Here is a 12,003-nt window from a genome sequence, read left to right on the forward strand (position 1 = left end):
GGACAAGAACCAGATCTAGCTGAACAAAATATACACTGCAACACAATGAGCATATGTGACAGGCAATTGCATCAAATGTTAGGATCTACACGAAAACATCGCATCTATTGCAACAAAGAACTTGTCTATTGATAAAATTTGTTCATCATCATACCAGCTTCTAAATGCCACTCCGCTGCCATATAGCTGGAATAATGCTGAGTGCAGCGTAAAACCAAACTCACTCACTCACTCTAAATGCCACTTAAAGAAGGAATAGCATCAACTACTGGGCTACCTGACTGCAACACAAGGTCCCTTTAAGGATGCAGTAGGAATAATTACTAAAATTTGAACAAATAAACATAACTTGTCAAAATATATCTTATAATTCGTGTGTGCATAAACAGCACTATTTTGTTTACAGTTTGTCTACATGCTTTCTGAATCAAAGCACTTTAAGAACAATCCATCATATTCAAAAGATACTTTAAAACTTTACACACCAACAACCAGGCAAAACAAAATGCTTTTATACCACCCTTCCCATTCCACCCCTGCCTTGACAAGAGGTGATTGTCAAAAGGTAAACAGGTGAAACGTCGTCAATCCCATATCAATGGTGGCAATGCTTGTCGTATGTAAACCATCTTTGGGAAGTCACTCAAGTGTCTTCACTGATCGACAAATATCATTCACGTGGCCAACAATACAAGATGTTAATTATTCAAGTTTAATGGTTTCTGTCAGAGGCACTCCTCCCTTCCCTCAATGAACCACTATGGATGCTGTGTAGGTGATGTTCGTGGTATGGGCTCAGTCATGCTGACATGATTCGACATTGTATGCGGAAATGATTTACCTTCCTCGTTCATTCATAGTGTGTTCATAGCTTGACATACCTGAATGGAAATACTAGTTTCATTATAGTAAGACTATTACGCTGAAAGGTATGTTGAGAGAGGACAGAAAATAATGGACACTCTGTTTAGATTTATTGGGAATAAATCTCAAGTCAGACATGAGACAAGTAACACACTGTCCACTGGGCGATCTCATTGATTCTCTGTTGCTATTTCATATGTTCTTTGTAAATGCACAAATTCAAGCTTAAATTGTAACAAAAATAATGAATCCATGAATAAAAGTACAAAACGTTTGTTTAAATCAATAATTATACAATTTTCTTGGACAACAAACATGACATCTGTTGTCATTGACAAAAGATGAACTATTTGAAGGGGAACAGCTGTAGGTGTTACCCAGACAGGAAGTAAGATCGCCATCTCTACTGATTACCACCATTGATTCTATGAGGTGACCTCTGACCTCAGCAAGTCCTGTCCATGTGTTTATGGCAATCTAATTAGAAACACTGGCCACATGCCCCTGGTCGTCCAGTAGCAATCCCTGCCACATGTTGCTAGCCTAGGGAGCATTCCTACTGGACAGGTATCAATATGACAGAGATGATATCTGTATACCTGCCCCACCTGGCCGCACACCTGGGCTTACATGTCCTCACTGAGGACAGTCACTTGGTCAGCCCATGTTTCATGCTGTAAGACTTCATGTATTTCCTGACCTGATCATTGAACTTCACAAAACAGGCAGCATTGAACTGGACTTCTTCAGTTAAGCTTCATATATAATATATGATAATTCCTACCTTTAAGGTTATATGATCAATATTCCAAATAATCTGTTGCATACAAAACCTACATCAGATGCAAATAAGGCTGGCCCCATGATAGACCCACCTGAGCCCCACCCCATGTCTTTGAGGACACCCCATGTCTTCAGACCCACCTGAGCCCCACCCCATGTCTTTATGTCTTCAGACCCACCTGAGCCCCACCCCATGTCTTTAGACCCACCTGACCCCACCCATGTCTTCAGACCCCATGTCTTTAGACCCCCAGAGCCCCACCCCATGTCTTTTGAGACCCATGTCTTCAGACTGAGCCCCACCCCATGTCTTTAGACCCACCTGAGCCCCCACCCCATGTCTTTAGACCCACCTGAGCCCCCATGTCTTTAGACCCACCTGAACCCCACCCCATGTCTTCAGACCCACCTGAGCCCCACCCCATGTCCCCTACCTGAACCTCACCCCATGTCTTCAGACCAACCTGAGCCCCACCCCTTGTCTTCAGACCCCACCCCCACTCCATGTCTTCAGACCCACCTGAGCCCCACCCCCACTGACACCCACCCCATGTCTTTAGACCTACCTGAGCCCCACCCCATGTCTTTAGACCCACCTGAGCCCCACCCCATGTCTTCAGACCCACCTGAGGCCCACCCCATGTCTTTAGACCCACCTGAGCCCCACCCTAAGTCTTCAGACCCACCTGAGCCCCACCCCATGTCTTTAGACCCACCTGAGCCCCCACCCCATAAGTCTTCATGTCTTTAGACCTACCTGAGCCCCACCCCATGTCTTTAGACCCACCTGAGCCCCACCCTAAGTCTTCAGACCCACCTGAGCTTCACCCCATGTCTTCAGACCCACCTGAGCCCCACCCCATGTCTTCAGACCCACCTGAACCCCACCCCATGTTTTCAGACCTACCTGAGCCCCACCCCATGTAATCAACCCCACATTAGCCCTACCTGTCCCTGAAACACCACCCACTACCCATTTCCAAGACCATATCTCCTCCAACTGACCCCCAGCAAGTTGCAGCCAATCACTACCTACTGTTCCTATCACCAAAGGTTCATGCTTGACAGCACAACAAAATTATGAACAGTTTGATATCCTTTGATAAAATCTGTATTCATGGAGACAGGAAATTGCCAGTGATGGCCTCTTGTGGTTTACACTATCATGACTGACAGAGATGTGGAGAAATTCCACACACACTAAAACCTGTTTTCAGCATTACCAGCTATAAGGGACAGGTAGTTCCTACACTAGTATGAGCACACTATATATAAAACAATCAACCCATCATTCTCATAGTGGTCACAGCTCCAGTGGCTCACTCCTTCCTCAGCTCTAGGAAATTCAAACTCAGTGACTTGAGGTCACACTGTTTGAAGAATTATCAGAGCCTAACAAAAGTAATATGTATGAAAGAGTAGAAAGTGCAGTATGACAGTGGTAATATGGAACGAATCATGTCTTCTTTGACCCCAAGTGCTTAGCATACATAACATTATTTGGGGAACTTACCCGTGAAGGTCCGGGTTAGAATATTGATCTTCAGTAACCCATGCTTGTCGTAAGAGGCGACGAATGGGATTGGGTGGTCAGGCTCGCTGACATGGGTGACACATGTAGTAAGTTCCCAATTCCATATCGATGCTCATGCTGTTGATCACTGGATTGTCTGGTCCAGACTTGATTAGTTACAGATCGCCGCCATATAGCTGGAATAATGCTGAGTGCAGCGTAAAACTAAACTCACTCACTCATTTGGGGACCTGTTTCTTTGTACTTTTATCTGCTCTGTCAAACAATGTTACAATCTCCTCACTGGCAGTTTCCAAGACAACACTAAAAACACATCTTCTCTAAACTGCTGTTTTCTTGTAATGTCGTGATAATGTCCCACTGCATGTCCATTAGTGATATGTGGGATCACAATGACCCAATATGTTGTTTTTAAAAAATATTATTAACAAACAATACATGTTCATAAACTTTGAAAGTATCAGTTCATCTCAAACGTACACTCATTATACTGAACAACCCTTTGTTTACTGCAGTTTGTACGTAAACGTGAAGTGACAATGAAAAATGACAATCCTATATGACTTGCTACAGTGACCCTGTACCAAGTTTTTCTATTCGCTGTCATAAATGTTGAGCCAAGTTGGTCCCTGGTCGTACTGCACTAAATCAACCTGCACCATTTAACTCCCACATTCATACACATTCAATAAAAAGTTGTGGACATTAAACGGACATATACCAGCACTCAAAAAGTGTGGCATTTGAAAGACAGAAATCTACCATGACCTCTTTCCTAACTTTTTATTTTCGGCAAGTCGATCACTCATAAGCTGTCCTGCTTCAGTAGGCTCTTTGTGTGTAATGTCTTCCAATCCAAGAAATGAATACAACATTTTGTACACACATTACTATGATATATAGGTTTACACAGTTCAAACAAGTCTTGCCTCCAACAAGAGCAACATGGCCATTCTTTGTCAAGACTGTTTTGTTGGTCAACGCAATCAAATTTACCAATACTATCAATCTTTAAGACATGTTGAGAGTTCTTACTGCTCATTAATTCCATAAGAATGACATCTGACATTTTCATTTGTTTACATATGTGATATTGGGTCTAATAACTTGTGGGCTGAAGGCACGTTGCAGGCACGATAGGGTAGGGGACATAACTCTGTTGAGAAAGAAAGTGAAAAGGTGCTGTGGGAATGTGGTGATAGAGCGCCTGACACACATTAACTGCTGTAAAGAGAGGTGAGGTGAGGTGAAAATAGGTTGAACGCCGTGTTCAAGATTGCTACACTTACACAGAGATGATCCTGCTTGTGTGTTAATGTGCAGGCACTGATACTAGTCTGGACTAATTCTAGTCTCAGCCCACTGACACCATGCTACAGTTTAACATGGATGCTCCACCCAGACACAGTATACTGACTCTAAGCCATCCAGTCCTTGTTGTACCCCTTAAACCCGAGTAGAAGGCAGGGCAACAACAACTACCACTCTCTAGGCAGACACTCTATACTAGACCATGGATCTAGTGTATGTTTAAACAGTCACCATATTTGGACTTGAACAAACTCCAGAACTAAAAGTCAGAATGACTACTGCCTTATTTATTGACAAATTATATGTACACCACAACGTTAAATTGAATCTCCTATATCTAGATTACTCAAACATATTGACATCAAATGCTAATGTAATTATTTCTATTAACATTTATCTTCTATATCACTACCTCGGACAGTTTTTATACCATCAACCTGATACTGTCTAGGAATGGAGGCACGTCGTCTGTCTGGAATGATCAATTCTGGAGAAGGCTCAATACCCAATAAATGCATGAGGCGTTGGCTGAGTTATACTCTCATAATTGTTACTGAATATCTAACATCATGGAAGGATTACACCATGGAGTGATAAGTCACAAAATATATCAGGAAATTGATCACTTTTATAATCTGTCAGCTAACTCAAGTTCATTAAGTACATGTTTCATAATTAGCATTTGCAAATGTTTTTCTTCCAAAAACCTCAACCTGAAAAACAATTATATGAAACGAAATGGAAAAACGTGATTCTCAAACATTTCTCAAATATTTTCGCATGAACTTAATGTATAAATTTTAATGTTTAAATGTTAACAATTTCAAAGAGAATTTTACAGTCTGATAAATAATGAGGGTAGTTTAATTTGGTCTTAAGAAAATTACAGTTTTGACATGACATTTTGATGAACACTATGGTTTAACTAGTGTGAAGAGTTTATGCACCTGGAACGTGTCCAAGCTGTCTTCCGATCCTGACATCTACATGAAATTTAGGTTTAGGGATAGGTTTCAGTTTATGATCATTTTAGAAAACTTTATTTTTAGGTTTATTTAATCACCTAAGGGATGCATTAAAACAGCACTGTGTGGTCCCATGGATAAAGTGTTCAGCACAGATAAAGCGGGCTTGATTTTCACTGCATCACACAATAAACTGTGGCTGGCTTTTTCTAAACATAAATGACCTCTGGTTTGCTTTATAATCATGGAGCTTATCATGAAAATTTGCAAATACACAAATAAAATATTTATCACATAACAAGAAGATGAAAATTACGCATGATTTTGATTAAATGTTGGTGCATATTTGAAAAATTGAATTCATGAGTATTCCATCTCAGGAATACTTTAAAAAATCATCATCATCGTCATCATTATCATTTTAATAATCATTGATTATATAGTTGATCTTCTATGTTGATAGTGGTCTGTGTGTCTAGCTGAGGGACACAGGGTCCAGTGTTCCCATGTGATACGAGTTTGGACAGCTCTTGTTTAACAATGGACAACAGTAGACTTGTAGCCAGCCACTGTGGAATTCCCTCCAGTCCTGACTGACCTCAGCAGACCAACTGACTAACGAACTGGCCTAACGAGAGGTCACCATTGATCTTGTTCCACTTGGTAATTGCAGTTTTCAGCATAACTGTCCTTGGAAACCCAGGAATTACCCCAGCCGATGACAGGTCTTCATGCAGAATGGCTAGCATTACGTCCATATGGGTTTGGGACTTTACAGTCACAGGTCATTTGGATCAGTATTAAGTCTTGACAATGATTTTAATTTCTTCACTCACTCTCTCATTTAAAATGCATCAATTTACAATCAATGTAGAATATTGCTCATTGTTGGGAGTTTTAGGAATGATTCTGAACAACATATGTGATAATTATTTTTGGGAAATTTATTCAGATTTCTTTAACTCAATATTGCACACAGATTGATGAATCTAAAGGCTCTATAATGGCTTGAGTTATTGAAGAAAAGTTTGATCTACTTACAATATCACAAAGCAATTTTCAAAATATTCAAATATTTGGTTGTGATATATACATAAATCCGTATAACTTGGTACCAAGTTTTAACTTCCAGAAAAAAGACAACAGTTGATTGTAAGTCTCTTCAACAAATATGTGTACAAAAATCTGCAGCTCAAAGACAAAAACAGCACATCCTTGTAGAAAGTATGTTGAAAAACTCCTAGCAAGGTATTGTATATTGACAATGGCCAACGGGAGGTCAGAGCAGTGATACGCCATATTGACTGTCCACAACGCCAGTGTTTAAAGACCATCCGCCAGATAAAATAGTCCCTTTTCGTACCCAACAATGAAACAGCACTTTTGACAATTAACGCAGCTAAGTTTCCATAGCTGGGAGATGTGAGAAACACGACAGCCATTATGTCCACAAATGTTCACGACACCGAGAGAGTAGAAACAACATGATAATGTGCTTGTATTTGAGCACATCAAACACCAGGACAAAAACTAAGGCACAAGAGCCTAAAGCTTCCCGTTGAACAGAATTAATTAGGATAAATAAAGAAATCTGTATGGATAGTAAACGGGGAAAATGAACACAGCTACGTGGCATCAGGCACGGTAATACTGACACAAAATGACCTTCACCCAACAGAATTATTGTTTTCATTTTTGTTTAAGTACCGTAAATGAAGAATTTTTACAAAACGATTTTGGAGGGAAAACCTTACTGCACATCGTGAGAGATGGCACATGCTAACTCCATGCAACCTTCACCTTGACCTCAATCAGCATCCTCATGTAACATTAGGAATAACTGAACAAATTGAACTTCCTGTCAGTCTTGCAAAACCAGCAGACCTGTCGGTCATAATGTGGAAATTGGAAAGTTATGACCAACTTCAGAATAGTGATTGCAAAAACAATTCCTGGAAGAAATGTCAGACATAAAAGTAACAGTAACCATTTTGAAACAATCCACTTACCTTGTATAGACCCTTCACTTCCAAGTTCCATACTATATTCTACACTAACAGTTCATGTGTACAGTACTGAGCAAAGGAAAGTCCCATCTTTTTTTGTACACAAATTTAATTCAAGAGCCTGTACCAGGACAGTATTTCCTTAAAACCAGATGAAAATGTTTCTTTCATGTCAAATTTGCATTTTTGTATAATAAACAAGCATTTTCTTAAAATATGTGAAATATCTTGTTCTCTTCCACATACTATTACTTGATGAATACAAAGTCACTTGCTTTTGCTCAATACTGTTCAAGCAACAATCTGATGATGAATGTATTCTAAAAGCTCATCTGCAACAAAATTCTTTGAAACATATTTGGTTCTAATTCCATTAACCAGGAATATTTAATGCAGCCCCAATATGCATTTGAAAAAAAAGGCAAAGATTTGAAAACATCACATGAAGAAAATACACCTTTTACCATGCATACATAATTTTACCATATCAATTATGCTGCTATGGAAGTAGAACCATGGATTGCATACAACTCAAAGACCATCCAAGTTGTTCACGTGATCAATGTGAATCTGTCAAGGCTATGAATAGATCAACTATCCTCGCAAGACAAAAACAGGTGATCCTTAACATCTTTGAGTAGCATACATTGTGTAAGAAGAACAATTGATAAAAATATATGCATACCTGCTTGTCGCCGCTTGCTGAGTCCAGTATTCAGTTTCTGAAAAGTAAAAAAATTAATTATAAAATTGTTAATTACTTTACAGCAGATGGTGAATTATTATTTAAGGCCAATGATGTGTAAATGGTCAGACTGTGATGAAAAGGTACAAGTTTAGTCTAAAACACATAGTCGGAAAACTGAATTACAGGTTGTGACCTTCCATCAAAGATAAAGCTAATCCAGTGGTCAACAGCATGAGCATCGATCTACGCAATTGGGATATGATGAGATGTGTCAACCAAGTCAGCAAGCTTGACCACCAGATCCCGTTGCCTCTTATGACAAGCATGGGTTGCCGAAGTCCAATTCCAAACCAGATCTTCATGGGTCTCGTGATTGAGTCAATGATTGTGGTGTGCTCAATACATGTAAAGAAAATATACTACTGAAAAAAAAAAGGCTACAGGACACCTGATTCTTTCACATTCCTGTAGCTAATCTATCATGTCATGACAGATTAGCAATGGTAATATAAAACAATCATGTGTTCTTTAACTTGTTTTAGCAGTTAACTCTGAATCTTCCAAACTTGGCGAGGCAGTGGGGTAGCCTAGTGGTTAAAGCCTTTGCACGTCACGCCAAAGATCCAAGTTCGATTCCCAACATGGGTAAATTGTGTGAAGCCCATTTCAGGTGTCCCCCACCGTGATATTGCTGGAATATTGCTAAAAGCGGCGTAAAACTATACTCACTCACTCACTCCAAACTTGGCATTAAGGATGAGTTTTAGCCTATTTTCATGTTACTGATGGAGATGACAGTTTAGTTTACTGGACAGAACAAAATGTCAGTGAACTCTTTGGAGTTGTGGCTAAATATGTAACACTTGATTATTTGCTGAAACAGATTCCCTTGGACTAACTGACTGACTGAGTTTAGTTTTACACCGCTTTTAGCAATATTCCAGCAATATCACGGCGGGGGACACCAGAAATAGGCTTCACACATTGTGCCCATGTGGGGAATCGAACCCGGGTCTTCGGTGTGACGAGCCAACGCTTTAACCACTAGGCTACCCCACCGCCTCGATTCCCTTGGAGCCAAGTTGGGGGTTAAATGAAAAATACATGAAAGTACCACTGAAAATAAGTGAAGATACCATGTGTTAAAAATGTGTAAATTTGTCAAAATGTCCTGTTCTCAAGTCATGGGCTTGAGCTACAGGTCACCAAATAATCCACCTGCTTTTCAAAACATATTTCACAGGCAGGCTCTGGTATTTGAATGGAGAATAAGATTAAAACTTTACAAAGACACAATGCAGAAAGTCCAAATACCATTCCTTGACACATCTGAAGACATAATGAAACCCACACTTACCCATGGTAGCCTATCTTCTGATTTAAAACAAAACATTTCAGTAAATCCGAGGCACCAAGAGCAACATACAGTCAAGACAATTATTCCATCACATCTGCATACAAGTAGACATGCTGTCTCTTCACAGACAGTTCAAGGCACTGTGCATATCCTCATGAACCTATCCGAAAGCCTTCACTGTCAACTCGACACAGAATATACATCGGCAAGATTGTCACCTTGACATCACGTTAAGTTTAAAGCTCACTGTTTCAATGAAATGCGTTCAAACTCAATCCAGCAAGTACTCTGTTGTGATAATGTTTCCATGCAACTGGTTGTAATTCATACTGAAAATAATCAGAGAAAACTCCAGTGATATTCATCCGAGTGACAAACTGACCCATGCTATATCCCTGATGACAAACTACAATAATGAACCAGGCCACAAGATTTCCCCATAACTCACACCCATGCAGTAATTGTACTTGGATGTGATATGCATTAATTAGCTGGGATGCTTCACTGTCCTCCTAAATACTATGGTCATTCCTTCCTTCTCACATGAAATACAGATTCAGGGCTAGTGTACAAGAAAGTGTCACCCTGAACAAGATTACATCTGAAACCCATTCATTATAACAGATCCTTCATAAAAGTTGTGGTCATTCCTTAAAGTCTCACCATTCTGAACTGATATGTATACAGATTCAGGGCCAGATTACAAGAAAGAGTGTCCCTGAACAGGGATAACATTCATGTGTGTTGGTCTGACTGTAGCCCACAAATAAACCGGACCACTAACACAGTGATGTAAACACACTCTGCGTGCTCTCCTTAATGAAGTCCAGTGTCAACAAAAAGACTGTCACAATCAACATTGCAATATCTTTTCCATCATCATTTCCACATTCATAATTCAACATCAGTTATATTCTTCTATCAATAATGGATACTGACACAGGCATGTCTTCATGGCACATGAGAAAACATTTAATCAAATTTTTATATCATGAAGCTGAGAGTGATTCCATGTTATAAATAACATATAAGGAATAAAGTTTAAGGCCTTGGTGAAAATAACACATTTTATTGGTTATATATGCTATTTATGACATGGAATACTAATGTAATAATTTCTTCATCTTCTAATGTATTTCTTAAAATAATCAATATTAAAGATGCATTTTTACTCAGCGCAGTGATGATAAAAGGAGTCCATCAATGCAATGTTTGTGTGAAGTGCCTACTTTATTATATAGTTCCTAACCTCTTGCAGCCATGTTTGTCTACAGAAACATACCAATATTGGGACACCCATATCAAATGTATTAGGAATACAAGTCAATAACATACAGATCAAACAGACACTGTACTGATGCGTGGAGGATGAAAGTAGTTCCTGCTATATTACCTTATTTGCATATTTATCAGATAGTGATAACAAGTTATAGCATGGTTTACTGAATCAATAACACACCCATATGATTAAAATAAATGTTGAAAATTAAATTGTCAGTAACTGTAATTTTTTCATTTTATTGTCAAAATATAATAACATTTACTCTAATATTACTTGGGAAAGAGGACAACTCCTAACTCAAATGACACCCCCTGACCTAGAGAACCCTTATTGCACATGCATGATCACGTACTTGCTCTCACTTAAACAAGACGTCTTATTTTAATAATCGGAACTGTTCATGTCTTGACTCCAGAATCATCACTGTTTGTCACTACTTTACATGCAAGGACAATTTAACATGCTTGTTTACATGACACTGTTTTCACCTTTCCTTATATACATGTATTTCTCATCTGTCGATATATTAAACCAGATTTAAACATCTGCTGTATTGGTAGGACATAATACACATTCATACTTGCCTTTGATAATTGTATCTTTGTGAGGCGGCAATAATACATTAAACGTTTCATCCTGACTCGCGATGTTTTGCTAACATGTATTTAAAATTCCAACCTACTTTCCAACCCAAATGTTCATTTCAGTTATGTTTGAAAGATTACAAAGTACACCCTCTTTTCTCTGAAAGAAGTCTTTCATTCAAAAACCTGCATATCACTTTAACTCATAATTTAAATTTTGTAAACAATCCTGTCTTTGACAACCCTGGTCTATGATGAGTAAAGCATTGTTAGGATCTGTCCAAAATGAGGTCGTGGTCATCAGAGCGGCTACTGGAACACCCCCCTGATTGCATCCAGGCTATTACAGAAAGCAGACAACATAATGTCCTCGTTGTCAGGTAAGTCTGTTTGAACGAGTGCTTACAGTCACGGTAATTTGTTGCTCAGACAGAATAACTTCAATTGTAACCTTATATCTCCCAACTACCTTACAAAATTACCAGACCACGGCATAACAGACAATTAGCCAATCATATACCTTACCACTATAATATAATCTCGTCATTAACCTACAATGGCCAGTATGTGTGAGGATTAACCACTTACATGCCACAATTAGCACCATTCACTAAGTCTGTGGACTGGAT

The 12,003-nt window shown here is 39.1% G+C and overlaps 1 protein-coding gene across 7 annotated transcripts in view; it reads right to left on the bottom strand.

Annotated features, from left to right (window-relative positions):
• LOC124262932 (rho GTPase-activating protein 7-like) overlaps nt 1–12,003 on the bottom strand; it is a 234,708-nt gene that overhangs the window by 80,627 nt on the left and 142,078 nt on the right. For all 7 annotated transcript variants that reach the window (XM_046697533.1, XM_046697534.1, XM_046697537.1 and 4 more), the window contains one exon: nt 8,149–8,185. In XM_046697533.1, the coding sequence (XP_046553489.1) occupies nt 8,149–8,185 (37 nt within the window). The remainder of the gene's footprint in view (nt 1–8,148; nt 8,186–12,003) is intronic.

The sequence above is a fragment of the Haliotis rubra genome, unplaced genomic scaffold (assembly GCF_003918875.1).
Source record: "Haliotis rubra isolate DU_JTF1 unplaced genomic scaffold, ASM391887v1 Scf86, whole genome shotgun sequence".
Classification (NCBI taxonomy): Eukaryota; Metazoa; Mollusca; class Gastropoda; order Lepetellida; family Haliotidae; genus Haliotis; species Haliotis rubra.